The sequence below is a fragment of the Montipora capricornis genome, chromosome 12 (assembly GCF_036669925.1).
Source record: "Montipora capricornis isolate CH-2021 chromosome 12, ASM3666992v2, whole genome shotgun sequence".
In the NCBI taxonomy this organism is placed as follows: domain Eukaryota; kingdom Metazoa; phylum Cnidaria; class Anthozoa; order Scleractinia; family Acroporidae; genus Montipora; species Montipora capricornis.
Window position 1 is genome coordinate 3,476,169 of NC_090894.1, and position 17,500 is coordinate 3,493,668.

Genomic DNA, 17,500 nt, shown 5'->3' on the forward strand with positions numbered 1-17,500 from the left:
AAACGGGGTTTTAGGGGACATAAAAGAACCGTAACGTTTGTTTATTTAAAAGAGAGCTTTCATTGGTTGGGGGAACTGCCACTTTGCCAGGATTCCACGTGAAAGCGAGCCCCTGCTCATTGCGGTCATTTTTTTGAATTTTTTTTTTTCGTTTGCTCATCAATTTCTCTCTCTTGCAATTGGTATCATTTACTGTATATCAATTTTATGTGTTACGAGTTTGTTTGTTTGTTTGTTTGTTTGTTTTTTTTAATATCTTTGAAAGTTCCTTTGTGCCATCGCGGGGTGTCTGACTATTTCAAAAAGCAAAGAAAGGTAAGGGGGAGAAAGAGAGAAGACTATAGGTATTGTGGCAAGGAGCAATGAATAATCTCTTCCTCGTATGCGAAGTCACACTCATACCGATAAATACGGTTGTACTGCATTCTAAGGCCAAATTAACCTCTTCAAGTCTGGGTCTGGGATACTTGATATCTCATCTTTCTTCGCCTCGTCTATGTTATGTTATTGTGCCCATTGCTCGCGCGGTAATGTCAGCGGACCTCGCGCTTGCGCACAGCTTAAACAGGACGCACACGTCAAAGTGTGAAAGCCTAAAGCTTGAAACCAGTATTAAAGGATTTGTTATGGACCCATTCAACGACATGCCGATTCCCGCGATTTTTTTTTCCAAACTATTCACATAAAATTCTCTTTCTCGCTGAGCGTTGCATTTTTAATGATCTATCTGTAGATATCTTTTTCATAATGTAACATTCTCTTCGTCGAATTCTCATTCTTAACACAAGAATTTTAGTTATCGTGAAAAATCTTTCTCTATTCGTTAGCAATCATCCTTTCAAATTTCAGAGAAATCGACCAGTCCGCGAATATTTTACGGGTTTTTTTCCAATGGCATGTCAAAAGGCCAAGTGGATTTATGCATAATCGGGCAAGTTTGGGGGTAGTATCGAAAACGAAGCACTCGAAAGCGAAGATCGAAGCACGGAGCACCCCAAAACTCGAATCTATCCAGATATCTTCGCTAGGATCTAAGAAAGCTCTCTGTGTAATTTTTTCCGTGATTCCAACTAAAATTTCCTGGATTTCATCTCCTTCGGTGAGTGCCATTCTGCTCGCTCGATGGCGATTTTCGGAATATCACGCTATGATGTCATTTCAACCGAGTCTAATAGAAACTGGCCAGTGATTGGCTAATATCATAAACATCCGTTCTGCCAAATTTGGAAAGAAACGGAAGAAGCGCCAATTTTCTACGGATTTCATATTTTTCAGTCCTTGTTGTCGGGTAAACTGCGCCTCAGGTAGAAATTGCGTTTTAAAAATAAGCTATCGATCGGTGCTTGAAAGAAAGTTACTTGTAGTTTTAGTGCTAATGATTTGAAATTTTGGTAAACATGACAGGAAATAAAATGTAGGAAAATAGATGAAATGAATGAGACAACACAGGAAAAATGCGATGGGAACGTGCTATTAAAGATTTCTGATTCCGGTAAATTCCGATACTTTGGAGTCTTACCGTGATACCGTGATATTCCGCAGATAGTTTGACTTCCAATCACGTTTCCCACAATAGACAAACCCTAAAAACAAAGATATCATTTGTTAATTTTGTGTTCAGCAAGACGATTAGTTAAGTGTTGATTTGGGATACATGTACCGTGCGCTGAAGTTCAAAAATTTTGTGGTTGATAGCATAACACCTAGCAAGCACAAACGCGGGTTTCATTTATTAAATAATGTGTGCTTACTGAATTAATTGACTTCTCTTGGCCGCATTTCACCGTGCAGAGTTCTCAGGAATCTGTTCAAAAACCGATTCTGTGCGTCTTTTGAGATGTGTCTACCCACAGGTGGCCCAAACTCTGTGTTGTGTTTTGAATTTAGAGAGCTTGTATGGCGACTTTTAGTTGATACAAATCAGAAGACTTAATAAAGAAATAGCATTAATGTTGCACTCACCTGTTTGGTGTCTCTTTGTGATCGTTCTTTGGTAATTTGGTGCCATTCTGGCCTCTATTTCGCGAGATATCCTCAACCGAAGATCTATCTCCAAAAGAGAGAGAAGGTAGCAAACACTCACTAGTGGAGAAATCGAGCCAAAAAATGTAGCCAAAATCCTTCAATCCGCCTGAAACTCGGCCAGCCACATGTTGAAGAATGTGAAGAATATAATCTCGAAACGAAAACGAAAGATTTGTACTATAAAGGGAGCGGTGATTTGTCACCAACTGACCGTTCGGGTGTATGGCTGATCGTCACAAGAATGTTGGCAGAAGGCGAAATTGAAATTTTGTTGGAAGTTTTCCTTCGCAGAATAGATAGCGGGACTATTTTCTTGAATAGATGCTCGATAGAATCTTCGAACATGTCGCTGGCCGAGGTTTAGGCGGATTGAAGGATTTTGGTCACAGGTTTTGGCTCGATTTCTCGGTTCGCTTGGCCGATCGACTGGCGAGCGCGTCCTACCCTCTCTCCCTTTTAGAGATGGGTCTTCGGTTGAGGATAACTCCCGAAATAGAGGACAGAATGGCATCAAATTACCAAAGAACGATCACAAACAGACAACAGACAAGTGAGTGCTTATTTCTTTTATTTCTTTTATTAAGCCTTCTGATTTGTACCGACTAAAAGTCGCCATACGAGCTCTCTAAATTTAAAACACAACACAGAGCTTGAATTGGACCACCTATGTGTGGTCTACCACGAATATTGGTTGTAAGAAATGGAATTAGATAGCTCTAAGTTCGGTTACAAATTAATAGCTGAGTTGGAATAGCAAAATGTCGACTAAAGTCTGGAACATATGGGCTAACCGAAAGCATTTCGGCGATTACCCTTTCGTGGACAAATTAAAATCGAGTGCTCCGTAAGATGAAAACGCTTTTTATCACGATGACTGTGGGAAGTGTGAATTCACTTATCAGGAAGACCAGACTTGAAAATAGCAGAAACATAGTCGAGGCTATTATGCTTATACATGTATGAGCGCCCACTGGCAGCACATGCATTTTTTCGGTCTCTGTTGATTTTACTACATTTACTACATTTTCTATGATGGCGCTACATTATGGAAAGTCGGTTTTACTCTCAATTTTTTCGACTATATCTGTCTCGCGGCCATTGAGTTGTGAAGTTTGGAGGAACCTAGTCAATAATGGCGTCGCGCGTACACGGTTTACCCGACGTGGATGCCGAGCCGGACGTATGAAGAGGAGAAGTATTCCTACTATAGGAACATATTCCAGGCTCGATTCAGGTCATGGGCGATATAATTCTACGCTTTTTGATCTTGGTGAGCAAAATCTGGGTGAAGTTAGTGAATTAAATATTCAACTTGACACCTTTCAATCAAGTTCCAATTGCACTGTTGTTCAACGCAGCCCATTGTTACCAGCACAAAAGAAAAGTTCATCTTTGTTAACTCTATGTCATGCTAAAGTTCAGTTGGTGGAGTCCAAAACTGTTAATTTACGGGGTTATATCTACCGTACCGATATGGATATTTTTGCACTAACTGAAACCTGGCTGAGTGACAACGACATTGCGGTGAAACTTGAGTTCTTTCCTACAGACACTCATATTAACGTCATTCAGCAAAATCGGTCTGGTCGTCGCGGTGGTGGAACTGGCCTACTGTTCAAGAAAAGTATTGATGTGAAAAAGACTGATGCCGGGGAGAGATCTTCTTTTGAGTTCTCAGAGTGGCGATTGGGTCTTAATTCATTAAGGGCGAAGCCTCCATACTCGCAAGCCCATCCTATTACGGCTCGTGTATTTTTCGAGGAGTTTGCCTCTTATCTCGAGTCAATTATTCTATCTGAGGAGTCACTTATACTAACTGGTGACTTCAATTTTCATGTGGATGTAGCTGATGATCCTGAGGCAAGAGTTTTCCTGGATCTACTCACGTCAATGGGACGTAAACAACAAGTGACTGTATCAACGTTTAAAGCCACTGGAACACTCGGAACACACGTTTTAAAATACACACGTTTTAAAATAGCTCTTAAATCATACATGTGTATTTCTTAGGTTCCACTTATAAACATATATTTTTGATTTTTATTTTGGAAGTTTATTTACATAGGGTTAACCTCTTAAACTTCCTTTTAGGGTATTACTTGTATTTATTTGTTTATGATACCTTAAATAAAGTATGTATGTATGTATGTATCAACCGACTTTAGCGGCCATGCTCTCGATCTAGTGATCACGCGCAAGTACGATCCCATGATCCCGAGTGTTCCAGTGGCTGACCGATATCTTTCTGATCACTCATCAGTACTGTGCTCTCTTAATACAACGAGGCCTAGGCACGAGACGAAGGAGATTTGTTATCGGCGATTGAAGGCTACAGATTTTGATGCATTGCGCCTGGATCTGGAGGAGTCGGATCTCTGTTCAAGTGTTTACAGGGATCCTGACAACTGACATCTATCTATCAATCAACACTCTCTATTCTTCTGGAAAAGCACGCGCCGTTAAAGAAGAAGGTTAAAGTTTGTAGACAGCGAGTGCCCTGGTTTAATAGTGACATTAAGTGTGTTATTAGGGCTAGACGGGTGGCCGAGAGGAAGTGGCGCAGGACAAAATCTCATCACGATTTGCGCGCCTTCAAAGATGCGCGAAATAAAGCAATTCGAGTTATGAATAAAATGCGCTGTTAGTTTTACACCGATCTCATAGTCGAGAACAGCACAGACCAACGGAAATTGCTCCGCATTACTAAGTCGCTGCTGCGTGAGCCGTCTGAAGTATCATTTCCAAAGCATATATCCCCAGCTGATCTTGCGAATAGCTTTGGTCACTACTTCGTGCAAAAAATTGACAACATCAATAAGTCTTTAGACGATCCGAGCCCTTCATTGGCGTCAGAGGCTGGAGAAAGGGATTGCACTTCTTTGGATGGCCTCACGGGTGCTACCTTTGCAGACTTCAAAGCGGTAGAAAAAGAGCAGATTACTGACCTCATAAGGACTGCTACTAAAAAATCGTGCCCCCTGGATCCAATGCCCATCTCGGTGGTTCTCGAGTTAATTAATGTATTGCTGTCGGTTATTACGGACATGATTAACTTGTCATTTGAATCAAGCAAATTTGCGCTCGCCTGGAAGGAGGCATTAGTACAACCATTGCTGAAAAAAAGTGGTCTCGAGATTGCGTTTAAGAACTTTCGCCCAGTTAGCAACCTACCTTACGTCTCCAAATTATCAGAAGAGGCGGCAAATATTCAACTCACCGATCATACGACAGCTAATGGCTTGCATATGCAGTTTCAATCCGCATATAAACAACATTATAGCACAGAGTCGGCGTTGCTTAAGGTAAAAAATGACATTCTTCTTAATATGGAGTCGCAAAATATAACTCTTTTAGTGCTCCTTGATCTTAGCGCCGCATTCGACACGGTTCGGCATGACACCCTTCTGAATAGTCTGAGGTCGAGGCTTGGAGTGGATGGCAAAGCGCTTGACTGGTTCGCGTCATATTTGGCAGATCGTTCACAACGCGTTGCCGTGAATGGAGGTGTTTCATCTACCTTTCCCCTGAAGCAAGGGGTTCCACAAGGGAGCTGTCTTGGCCCTACCCTTTTGACCGTATACATAAGTTAGCTATTTAACATAGTTGAAAAGTATTTGCCAAGCGTTCATTGCTATGCTGACGATTCATAGTTGTATTTGGCGTTCAGCCCGAGTGTCCCAATGACGATGAGATCACGCTTAAGGCTCTGTGTGACTGCATTAAAGATCTAAAGGATTGGATGATCAAAAAGCAACTTGAGAAGGTTAATTTTAGTAGTATCACCGTAGGTGACGCACTCATAGAAGCTGAATCTGAAGTTAGGAATCTTGGGTCATGGTTTGACTCTCATCTTAACATGTTTATCCATATTAGTAAACTTTGTGCATCGGCCTTCTACCATCTATATAATATAGGTCGTATTCGTAAATTTTTTTAGTTCAGATGCTACCAAAGCTCTCGAGCATGCGTCACATCAAGTGATAAAAAGGGTTGACAGGCCTACACGACTCCCTTGTACATAGTCTGGTTTCTGTCGCCTTTGTTATAATTTTGCTCCCTTGAGTACATATTTGAATGGACGCCTCCTTTTGGCGGTTCCTGTGGGATTCATTTAGCAATGGTTTTTGCCCTATGAGGCTTTACATTTGAATCTCTATACTGCTGTGTGATACGTTTTCTTCCAAGAAAAATAGTTGGTCTCGAAAGTAATGTTTTTAGTTTCTTGGTGTTGAATTTCTCAGCAGTAATGTGAATGCGACCTTATGGCCTCTGGCTTTTGCGCCAATTTAATTGTAGGCTCAACCGATATGTTTATCGGCGGTAGAAGCGAGTGAAAGAGGCGTCCATTCAAATATGTACTCAAGGGAGCAAAATTATGACAAAGGCGACAGAAACCAGACCACGTACAAGGGAGTCGTGTAGGCCTGCCAACCCTTTTTAACACTTGATGATTATTATCGGACAGGCCCCGTTCCTTGTGCGTGACAGATCAAAATCACACAACTGAAACGGAAAAGGAGCGAGACTTAAAACAAAAGGCTAGTTTGACGCTTAGGCAAGAAGAAACCTAAGCTCACTTTTTGAGCAACAGTTTAAAGACACAAGCGTTAAAGAAAACATAGCACTCTGCTCCTTGAAAACAGCATACAGAAAGGAAAATACCGGTTTCAGCCTTCTAAAGAAACACAACATCAAACTACACTCACATGGATCGAAAACACATTAACGCAATTGGCTAGAATTCTCTAGCCAATCAGAACTTAGCAAGTTCGATCCTTCTATCAAGTACAAATAGAGACAAACACACATGGTTTTTGCAGACAAAGCTCTTCACCCTAAATCAAGCTATCGGCAACTGACGAGATCCACACGATAGGATCGAAACCGCGGTCTTGCCTGACCAAATGTAATGTCAGAGAACCTCCATCTAGAGTCGGGTTTTCTTAATGCCTCGACAAAGAAGCGAAATAAAGAGATTGACTTCAAATATCAAAAGAGCATCGACGAGAACGAATTAACTCGTGAAGTTCCAGGAGTATAGGTAATTTCAAGGAGCCGCGCAAAAATCGCGGAATAGTCTGCCGCATGAAATCCGCTCTATTTCTAACATCAATACTTTCAAGCGCTATCTTAAGAAACACCTGTTTAGCAACGCTTTTTCTTTTTTCTTAAAGTTTATTTACTTTCCTTCTTAATCACGTAGTATAATATATTTTATTTTACATTGTATGTTATAAATCTTTTTAAATTTTATCAAATGTAAAGAGCATTTGATCACATTTACATGGAAAATGCGCAATATAAGTTTTAAATTATTATTATTATTATTATTATTATTATTATTACTCACAAAAAATTGAGCACACAGTTCTAAGAGTGTGGAAAGCGACTGACTAAAAGACTAGTGTGCACACGACAGCCTACCCTGTCAGTAAGGTGATCAGGGTTTTTTTTAACAAGGCGAACAGAAGAACAATGATGTCATACGATGCTTCAGCCTTTTGAGTAGGAGCGAAAGTATAAGAAATGGGATTTCAATGACGCAAGCAGCTTAAAAATCTCTCACTAGTGCAAAACGCTTCAATAACAAGGGCCAGGAGCCCAATGATGTGCTAAGTTTACTAGTTTTTTGTTCAGCCGCGTAAGTGATTCCGCCAGTTGTTTATTCCGCCATTGTTTATTGTGCGCATGCAGTCTTTTTCTCTTTCCCGACTATTTGGGAACCTGGAACAGGCTACCATAAATCACGAAATGCACTCACGTTCATACGATTTCCTATACAGAACGAATGCAATACGTAGAAACAGACGTATAACCTTTACACTGGGCCCCAAGTTGTGCGAACTGGAATAAACGTTATCAACAAAAAAGAATTAACAACAACAAACAGCTTTAGCATGACTGTATCAACTGCCTTTTTACACTGTTGTAATTCACTATGGCAAAAACGTTTAACAAATAAGGTACATATAAGTTAAACTAAGTGCAAAATCTGGTGCGTTAAAATTTATTTCTCTAAATCAAATGTTAATTGTTGACAACGAAACTATCGTTAGTCGTTTTGTCGCTTCACTGTAGAAAATTGCGTTACATGCGGTGTGGTTTACGAGGGTTGTGATGCCCATGGTCACGTTGCAGTCAGTTAAAAGTGAGCTCCAAACCACCACTGGGTGCTGGAATTGCTTCCTTGTGTGCAGCGGAACTTGAGGTTAACTGAATTACCGTACCAACCAAAGTTGTTCTCGTTAGGTACCGAACCCGGAGTCGGCTGAAAATGACAGGTGGTGGTAACTGCACTGTGAATGTAAAGAAACGGACTATTAGCGTTAGTCCCCTGCCAGAAAGGTACCGTTTCGTGAATTCCAATGTGCCCCCGAATGTTGATATACTCCACTTTCTTGCATCTTTGGGCATCACTGTAATCAATAATATTAAGGTCGCTAAAAGTTCCGCGAACGTAGTCGGTAAAATCTACGCCGTGAGTTGGATAACTACATGTTGCTCGCCAGTGAGTGGAGTGACTCTGCAGGGATCTCATTCGTGCTAAGCTCAGGCGATAGACATCCCAATTAATAGCATACTCGTTTACAGGAGCGTCAAACTTGAGTGGTGTTCTCTTGAAAGCAGCAAGTGAGCGATACTGAGTTCCCCAAGACCAAGACATGACCAGGGTCCAGGCTGTACCGGGTTCGGAATTCAGGTCACAGTAAGCTGGGAAGCTGTTCCCTACGTTGTCATAAAGTCGGTAGATGCCACAGTTGGACTCTCCTTTCAATAGATAATCCAAGCAAGAGGTAGGACGTGATACATCTGGGGTGATTGAAAATGAATTGTGACAGTTGCCTCCCTGAAATACGACAAAAACCGATCCCTGAAAAGAGTTTTCTCGAGGGTTTTGGGTGGAGGGGGATTTCATCAAAAGATTGTTTTTTTGAGTACTCAAAGTGATGTCTTACCTTACATCCCATTGCAAGATCTCCTTCTACATTGTGTCCAACTTCAAGATTCTGAAAAACAACAATTTTTTTGCCAATTAGTACCCAGCGTTCCTCAGTGTTATTGCGGCTGCACTTGAGCGAGCATGGAAATGAGAGTGACGAAGAGTGGTTTTCTTTCCCATATTGGCACGTTTATTCAAATCAACGCGCTCAAGACCTAGGTCTTCTTCGGCTTGGGACAATCAATAATTTTCTCTCGTATTAGTGCTTACTAAAATCATTGACTTCTCTTGGCAGCATTCAACCGTGCAGAGTTTACAGGAATCTGTTCAAAAACCGACGGTCGGCGTCTTACGATGTCTACCACGAATATAGATTGTAAGAAATGGCATCCGAGATATCTCTAAGTTCGGTTAGTTGAGTTGCGAATAGCAAAATGTTGGCTGACGTTTGGAACATCGGGGCTAGCCGTAAGCATTTCGGCGATCACCCTTTCGGGACAAGTTAAAATCGAAGTGCTCCGCAAGATGAAAACGCTTTTTATCGCCGTGACTGTGGGAAGTGTGAATTTACTTACCAGAAGGACGAGACCTGAAAATAGCAGAAACATCATCGAAGCCATAAACTCACAGCAAATCGAGAGCACAGTTCTAAGAGTGTGGAAGGCAAATGACCACAAGACTAGTCTGCACACGACAGCCTACCCTGTCAAATTAACTCTATTGTAAGGTGACTAGGGTTTTCTAACTAAGGCGATGAGATATTGGCTCAACGCATGAGGTCAAGAAATTAGCATCACTTGTAGAGATAACACAAAATATCACGAAAATTTTATCAAAGGTAATTAATAATAATAATAATAATAATAATAATAGTAATATTCAGCTTCAGTTCATTGTTTTTTACAGTGGAATTGAATATGCACTGAAACAATCTTGCATATTCCTGATATAAGTTTTGATTGCTCAACATGGTGATGTACAATGATATTGTGCATTATCGTTTGTCTTACGAATTCTTCAACAGAAATTCCGGAAATCCAGATTTTAGTGTTATTTATTATTATTATTTTTTTTATATGAAAACTCGGGTTTTAGTCTTGGCCCTCTCGTACCATGTTGCTGACATTGTGATTTGGCAAGAGCTGTTCTCAGGTTCAACGATGCACTGGTCCATCACGTGTGACAATTGCCTTCTAAGCGTCAGCTCTCACGTGTAGTATCACGAGACTTTTCATGCAAACAAACCTTGAAAGTTCAGACATTCGAGTAGATTGGACATACAATACGTAGTGAGATGGAGTGGTGGGCGGATATGAAATGTTTTCGCGTTGGACTTGGAAATGATACAACAAAGACATTAGTCACTTCCATGGTTAGCATTTGGTGTCGCACGCGACATTTTTACACTTCTATTTCGACAGGATTGACGGGGTGAGTCAGGGTTTTTTCCATCTCCGATCGCTGGGCGTACGGAAACGAAGTGCATTCCTCGCATATTACGTTATTTACGATATTATCTTTGTGTATTAAAGCTGTCATTTAAGGTCGGAAATAAAACTGAATGAAAGTGAATTAGTGTGGTTTATTAGCTGTATCAGAGACAGCAGTCATCTCACCGTTTATTGCGAGTTGCAGAAAGGTCACGACTAAACGGCGTGACACATTTTCTACAGCAGTGTTTGGACAACCTTTAGAACACTGGCATTTCTAAATATTATTGCTCCAAGGAATGGATTTGACTTTGTAATCAAAAAGCCCTTTGATTTTGTGGTGGGTATGGCTCGCAACCCCCTAGCATGCATTGCGAGCACTTACTTCATGAAATAGCCTTACTCTCTGGCATCTTAAGGTTCCATGGTTTGTTTACAATTATGAAGGGATGTTTGTGCTTATGCTATTCTCACTCCTGTTTTGCGGAGTCTACCATGATGGTTAGTGCGGGAACGTGTTGGAGAACTCGCTTGACCAGCTCGTGAATTTTCTTTTGACTCTTTGTTGAGTGACCGTGATGCGTGGCTCGTATTCAAATGTCTCCTATTTCTCCTGTACTTCTGACCCTCAGGTGTCTGGACGACATATGACCTGGGCGTGTGATGCTTGTTGACCACTGTTGCTTGGACCCATTTCTTATCTTGCTTGAGAGTCACCTTATCACCTTTGGCTAGAGGCGGCAATTCTTTACGAAAGTGCTTATCGTAGTAGAACTTCTCTCTCTCTCTTTGATATTCTGAAGGTGCTGCTTAATTTCTGGAGCTCCCTGTGGCTTTAGAAGCTCAGCATTAGTTGGAAGAGAGGTTTTGAGTCTGCGGCCCATAAGAATTTGAGCGGGAGACAAGCCTATTCCATCCAAGGGAGTGTTTCTGTAATTCAGTAAGGCCTTGTATGGATCTTTAGGAGGTTCTCAATGGTTTGCACAGCTCTTTTAGCTTCACCGTTGGATTGCGGATATAGGGGGCTTGAAGTGGTGTGCAAAAACCCGTAACTCCTGCTAAATTCTTTGAATGCTGAACTCGCGTACTGGGGACCATTGTCGCTGATAAGTTCATCAGGAATGCCATACCCGGCAAATTGCTCTTCAGGTGACAGATAACATTGTTACTGGTTAGGTCATCTAACTTTGCAACTTGTATCCACTTCGAATAATAGTCCACGCTTAGCAGGTAATGAATACCATTGAACTCGAACAGGTAACTTCCGATTCTAGACCATGGTCTGTCTGGGGGATCTCGAACTATCATTGGCTCCCTGGCTTGAGCCTTTTGGAACTGGCTACACACGGAACACGTGGACACTTCATCTTCAATCTGTGAGGACATTCCTCGCCAAAATAAAATGTCCCTTGCGCGCTGTTTGCATTTCACGATACCTTGATGTGACTCATGTATGAGAGCGAGTATTTCTTTCCTCATACTCTGGGGAACTATCAACTTTTGAGCTTTAAACAAGAGACCATCAATGGTGGAAATTTCATCTCTGTGGCACCAATATTTATGAACATTTCTGGGTTGGGTAATTCCGCCTTCTTTGCTGGCCATCCATTCAGGACTACTGTTCTTATTTCTTGCATGGCTGCATCATCTGCAGTGGCGTTCTGGAACTCGGAGTACTTCTCTGGCGAAATGGGAAAGTGCGCAGTCAGGTGAATTTCATTCACTTCGAGGTCTGGAATGAGAGTTTCTGTAGACTCATGCAGGTAGGATCTACTCAAGGCATCAGCGACAGAAGTTCTGAACCTGGGAGATATTTTACTTTCAAGTCATACCGTTGCAGGGTCAACATCATTTTCTGCATCAGTGGAGCTTGATGGAATGGCTTACTAAGATATACTAGGCTTATTAACATATACTGCAAGGGCTTGTGGTCTGACTCGACTTGGGTTGGTCTTCCATATATAAACTGATGAAACTTCTGTGTGCCGTACACAATTGCAAGGGTTTCTTTTTGGATTTGGGCATATCGCTCTTGTGATGTAGTCAAGGCTAAGGGTTTTCATCTAGCAGGAGGACTGCACCCGACCCTTTGGAACATGCATCAACTGATAGGGTCAGTGACTTGCTTGGATCAAAGTACTCAAGTACTGGTGCTGAAGAAGCTACCTCTTTAAGTTTCTGAAAGCTTGCTTCTTGATCTTGGTCCCAATGCCAGGAAACGTTCTTCTCTAGTAACTTTCTGAGTGATGCACTGACTGTAGCCATGTTGGGCATAAACATTCCAAGATACTGAATAAATCCAAGGAATGTTTTAAGATCCTTAGTGTTCTCAAGGTGTTTCATTGCTTGTACTGCCCGTGTCGTTTCAGGATCTGGTTTCAAGCCCTCTTTGGTTGGGATATGGCCAACATAGGGAACTTATTCTTGCTTGATTTGGCATTTCTTGGCATTGAATTTGAGGTTGACTTCGCGAGCTCTGTCTTGCTTTAATCTGACATCATTCTCTGCGTCATCTTTTCCCCATATTAGGAGGTCATCTACTATCACTTTCACACCCTCTAGATCAGCAAACAGGTCATACATGCAGTTCTGAAACACCTCGGGAGCCGACTTTATGCCAAATGGCAACCTGGTGAAACGATATCTTCCAAACGGCGTGTTGAACATGCATAGCTTTAAGCTTTCTTCATCTAACTTCACTTGCCAATATCCCTAAGTGACATCTAGAACTGAAAATACTTTGGCTTGTGGCATGTCAGCAACGATTTCTTCTATTGTTGTCATTGAGAAATGTTCCCTTCTGATGGCCTCATTTAAATCTCTGGGGTCTATGCAAATACGAATCTTGTTTGGTTTCACAACAGCAAACATGCTGTTCACCATGCTGTGTGCTTAACAACTACACCTGCTTTCTCCATACGGTCGAGCTCATCTTTGATCTTCCCTCTGAGGGATACTGGTACCCTTCTTGGAGGATGAACTACCGGAGGAACGCTTGGATCTATCTTGATTGAGTGCTCTCCAGGAAGATATCCAAGACCTTGAAACAAATCTGGGTATTTATCAAAGATGCCTTGACCCATATCAGTTGGAGACTTTGGAATGCTGTGTTGCTGAAGTGAGTCTGGCAAGTAGACCCATATCTTTGTAGGTTTGGGAACAAAGTACTGCAGGGGCTGCAACATCCACTACATGGAATTTCACATGAAAAACTTTACTGTTGTATTCACAAGGCAAGGTCACTACCCCTTTGGTTGGAATCTGATGACCCGAATACGACTTAAGCTTAGCTTGGCTCTTTTTAAAGTGGCACTCAATGTCAAGATTCTGTGCAACTTTGACTTCTGCTCCAGTGTCTAACTGAAACTTGATAGTTTTGCTTCCAATGCTTAGGTCTTCATACCATTCACCCATATCTACAGTGTTCACTCAAGTGATGCATCCAACAAAGAACTCATCATCACTGTGTTCATTTTCAGTTACATGGTGTATTTGTTTCTTAATTGTGGTCTTAGACTGACATACTCTGGGAAAATGATTTAACTTTTGGCATTTTTTTACATCTCTTGCCTTGTGCTGGGCATTTTTCTTTGCCATGCTGATAACCACATCTCCTGTAATCTTTGTGCATGAATTTCTCTCGGCTGGATTTAGCTTTTTGGTGGTTTCTTTGTTTCACTTTATAATTATTTACACTTTTAATGCTTGGATTCGCAGCAGCCATGGATTTCAATTGCGCTTTCGACATCTCGTCCGTTCTGGCAATGTCAATTGCTTTTTCAAGAGTAAGCTCTGAACCTTGCTGAATTAAGTTTTCTCTTGCTTTGGTAAAATGACAGCCAATAACCACTCTATCTTTAACCATTTCATCAGGGTCAGTACGTATAACCACAATCTTTCACAAGCAACTTCAAATCAGTGAGAAATTGTTCAATTGACTCACCCTCTCGTTAAATTTTCTGGTGGAACTTGTACCTTGCAAATACCTTATTGGATTTGGGTTTCACATACTCTGCTTCTTCTACAGTGAGTTCCCACGTATTGTATATGTCACGACCTTTGTCTCCAATCCAAATCATCAGGTAATTACATTTTTCTTCTTCACTTTTTCTCTTCAGAGGCCCTCCAAACGTAAACTCACAGTGTTGCTTGAATGCTTTCCAGGTGGTCGGTAAATCTCCACTCGTCCAATCCATCTTTGGAGTGCTGCCCGCAGAAATTCCTTCCATTTTGTTGATTTCGTTCTCAAAATGTTAAGCGAATCGACCTTTAGGCAAGTTTTGCAAGGGGGATACCGTCTTGATCTGAGCTTCATCTGAGATTTCTCTTTTTATCATTTTGATCTCGGTTTAACAGTTGTATTTTACGAACAAAGATAAAATTGTACGTCGTTAAATCTGCCATGCTTTAAATGTATTGTTAGCTATTTCAACAGAATCAAGCCCTCGATCATTAAAAAAATATTTATTTAACAATGTGCCCATTCCTGTTTATTTTAGGATGACCCACCCCCAATGGGTCGCTGACAATCGAACGACCCACCCCTTGCTAAGGGCTCAAAAACTGATGACCCACCCCCTTTCTGCTCTGGCCCACCCTCCCCTATACTTTTTGACCAGTCCCTTAGAGGCTGTATTTTACCTATCATTCTGGCACCACGTTGTGTCTTATCGTGACATTCACTATGTCTTCCAAAAAACTCCTCGTGGTCTTTATTACCCACGATGCCTTAGGCACCTTTTTCGTGATAGCATACATGACAGGACCAAAGGCGAGGATGCTCCAGTTTTGAGCTCAACTGATCTCACTAATCCATCTTAAGAAGGAAACACCGCTTTCACTCGTCCCTTTCGCCACTGGCGCCTTGCCAGGCAATCATCGACAAGTAGAACCAAATCACCGACTTCTGCATTCCGGCAGGCTTCTGCCACCTTTGTCTCTCCTGCAAGGACAAGATCTATTCCTTCAACCATCTCTTCCAAAAGCGATCAGCCAAAATCTGTGCCTCTCTCCATTTCTTTATTGAGAATAAGTCTTCCTTTACAAAGGATCCAGGTGGCAAGTTGTGGACAGCTTTCTGCAACAGTAGTTGGTTGGGTGTCAACAGTTACTGAACATCAGGGTCATCACAGGCAGCACAAAGAGGTCGTGAATTAAGAATTGCTTCAATGCAACTTCAGTGAGGACAGTAGCGAGGACTTCCTCATCCACTAGGCTGTTTCCAAGTATTGCTCGCACTCTCTGCAAGTGCTTCGGATTAGCCTCTCCCAGACCCCACTAACATGTGAGGCTTTGGGTGGTTGGAAAACCCACCGACATCCTTTCTGTAACAGCTGGTCTTGGATATGTTTCTCATTCCATGCAGCGATAGCCTCTTTAATTTCTCTTGCTGCTCCAACCAAATTGGTGCCATTATCGGAGTGGATAGTCTTGGGTGTGCCTCGTCTACTAATGAATCTCCTTAGCACGTTAATGAAACAATCCGTTTCCAAGGACGAGGCCAATTCTAGGTGTACGGCCCGAGAGTTTAGACAAGTGAACAAGACGCCCCATCTTTTGACGACCGCTCTTCCTCTCTTTGCGTTCAAAGGGCCAAAAAGGTCGACACCAGTGTGTGTGAAACAGGGTTCAAAGGCTGTCGTGCGGAATGTTGGTAAGTCCGCCATCATCTGTTCCATCCTGGCTGCCCTTTGCTTCTTGCACTTTAGGCACGATTGCACGACCTTACGAACTAAGGACCTACCCTTGGAATCCAAAACTTTTCTCTCAGTCGAGTCAGAATGTGACTTCGACCTGCATGGGTTAGTTTCTTGTGGTATGATGCAATCAGAAGCTGGGTAACCGAGTGATTAGGTGGAACAATCATTGGGAACCTTGCATCAGGGGATACCGGAGCGTCAACAATGCGTCCGCCCACTCTCATCAAGCCATTATCCAATATCGGTCGCAGTTTTACTAACTTGTTTGACCGTTTTACACTTCCTCGTTTCTCCAAATCTTTGATCTCTTCTGAGAACACTTCTCTCTGGGCTAATTTCCTAATGGCAACGGTTGAAAGCTTCAAATCTTCTGCTGTGAGGTGTTTGGTGAGTTCAAACTCGTCATCTCTCTTGCGACACCTAAGGTATTCCTTAAACTTTAACAACCAGGCAATCCTTCTTCCTTGATAAGTATCTTGTTAGTATCTTTTCTGGTCCAGTCGTCACAAATATAGGCTTCTCATTCTTAATCTCTGGGTCGCTGTCTGATAAGGTATCAATATCAGCATTAGGCCATTTTTCCTTAGGGTTCAAGAGAAATGCTGGACCTCTGAACCATCTTTCAGATGTCAACAACTGATGCACTGTTAAGCCACGCAAGGCATCATCAGCAGGGTTAAGGAAACTTGGACAGTATCTCCATTGACTGGGTTTCGATACACTTCGAATTACACAGACTCTGTTGGCCACGTAGGTGTTAAACCTTCGGGACTCATTCTTTCCATACTGGAATATGACTTTGGAGTCTTTAGAAAAACGAGGCAGAAATCTTCAAATTAATCTCGCTTGAGACCAGGCGATGAACCCGTGCTGCGATCGTAGGAGCTTGCAGTTCCAATCTTGGTACAGAAACGTACTGAAGGGGAGCACAGCGACTCTTGGCCATGATGAAAGTGGATTCAACAGTTCCGTCACCAGACTCCTTTCTCAAATAGCACACTGTTCCATAACCATATTCAGAAGCATCACTAAAGTGGTGAAGTTCGAAAGATGCATCACGGGAACAACCTCCACTGAAATAGCATCGAGGAATACTTAAATGGTTAAGGAGCAACAGTTCTTCTTTCCACCTTGTCCAGCCCTCCAGCAAGCCTCCGGGTAGTGAATCATCCCAATCAAGCTTCAGTTGCCAGGTCCTTTGCATCAATCTGTTGGCAGGAAGCAGAACAGGACAAATTAAGCCAAGCGGATCAAATGTAGAGCTCAGCTTAGATAAGCAATCTCGTCTCGTGTGGCAAGGCCATGGGAAAGCGACACCTTTACGGCTAGTGTGTCTGTTTCAGTGTCCCAATGTAGACCCAATGTCCGTTCAAGGGGCAGCTTGTCCAGGTCGAGACTCTTGACTG

General features: G+C 42.1%; 1 protein-coding gene across 1 annotated transcript; it reads right to left on the reverse strand.

The window, feature by feature from the left end:
- Nucleotides 1-7,180: 7,180 nt before the first annotated feature.
- On the reverse strand, nucleotides 7,181-9,702 carry LOC138026221 (uncharacterized). The gene is made up of 3 exons (XM_068873455.1): nucleotides 9,541-9,702; nucleotides 8,982-9,032; nucleotides 7,181-8,872 (listed from the first exon to the last, which is right to left on the reverse strand). The coding sequence occupies exons 1-3, from the start codon at nucleotides 9,583-9,585 to the stop codon at nucleotides 8,168-8,170; spliced, it is 801 nt and encodes a 266-aa protein (XP_068729556.1). The 5' UTR covers nucleotides 9,586-9,702; the 3' UTR covers nucleotides 7,181-8,167.
- Nucleotides 9,703-17,500: the final 7,798 nt, after the last annotated feature.

Coding starts and splice junctions, on each gene's coding strand:
- LOC138026221 (XM_068873455.1), bottom strand. CDS start 9,585: ATGGCTTCGATGATGTTTCTGCTATTTTCAGGTCTCGTCCTTCTG. Junction 9,033..9,540: donor TTTCAGGTCTCGTCCTTCTG/GTAAGTAAATTC, acceptor GTTGTTTTTCAG/AATCTTGAAGTTGGACACAA. Junction 8,873..8,981: donor ATCTTGCAATGGGATGTAAG/GTAAGACATCAC, acceptor GTCGTATTTCAG/GGAGGCAACTGTCACAATTC.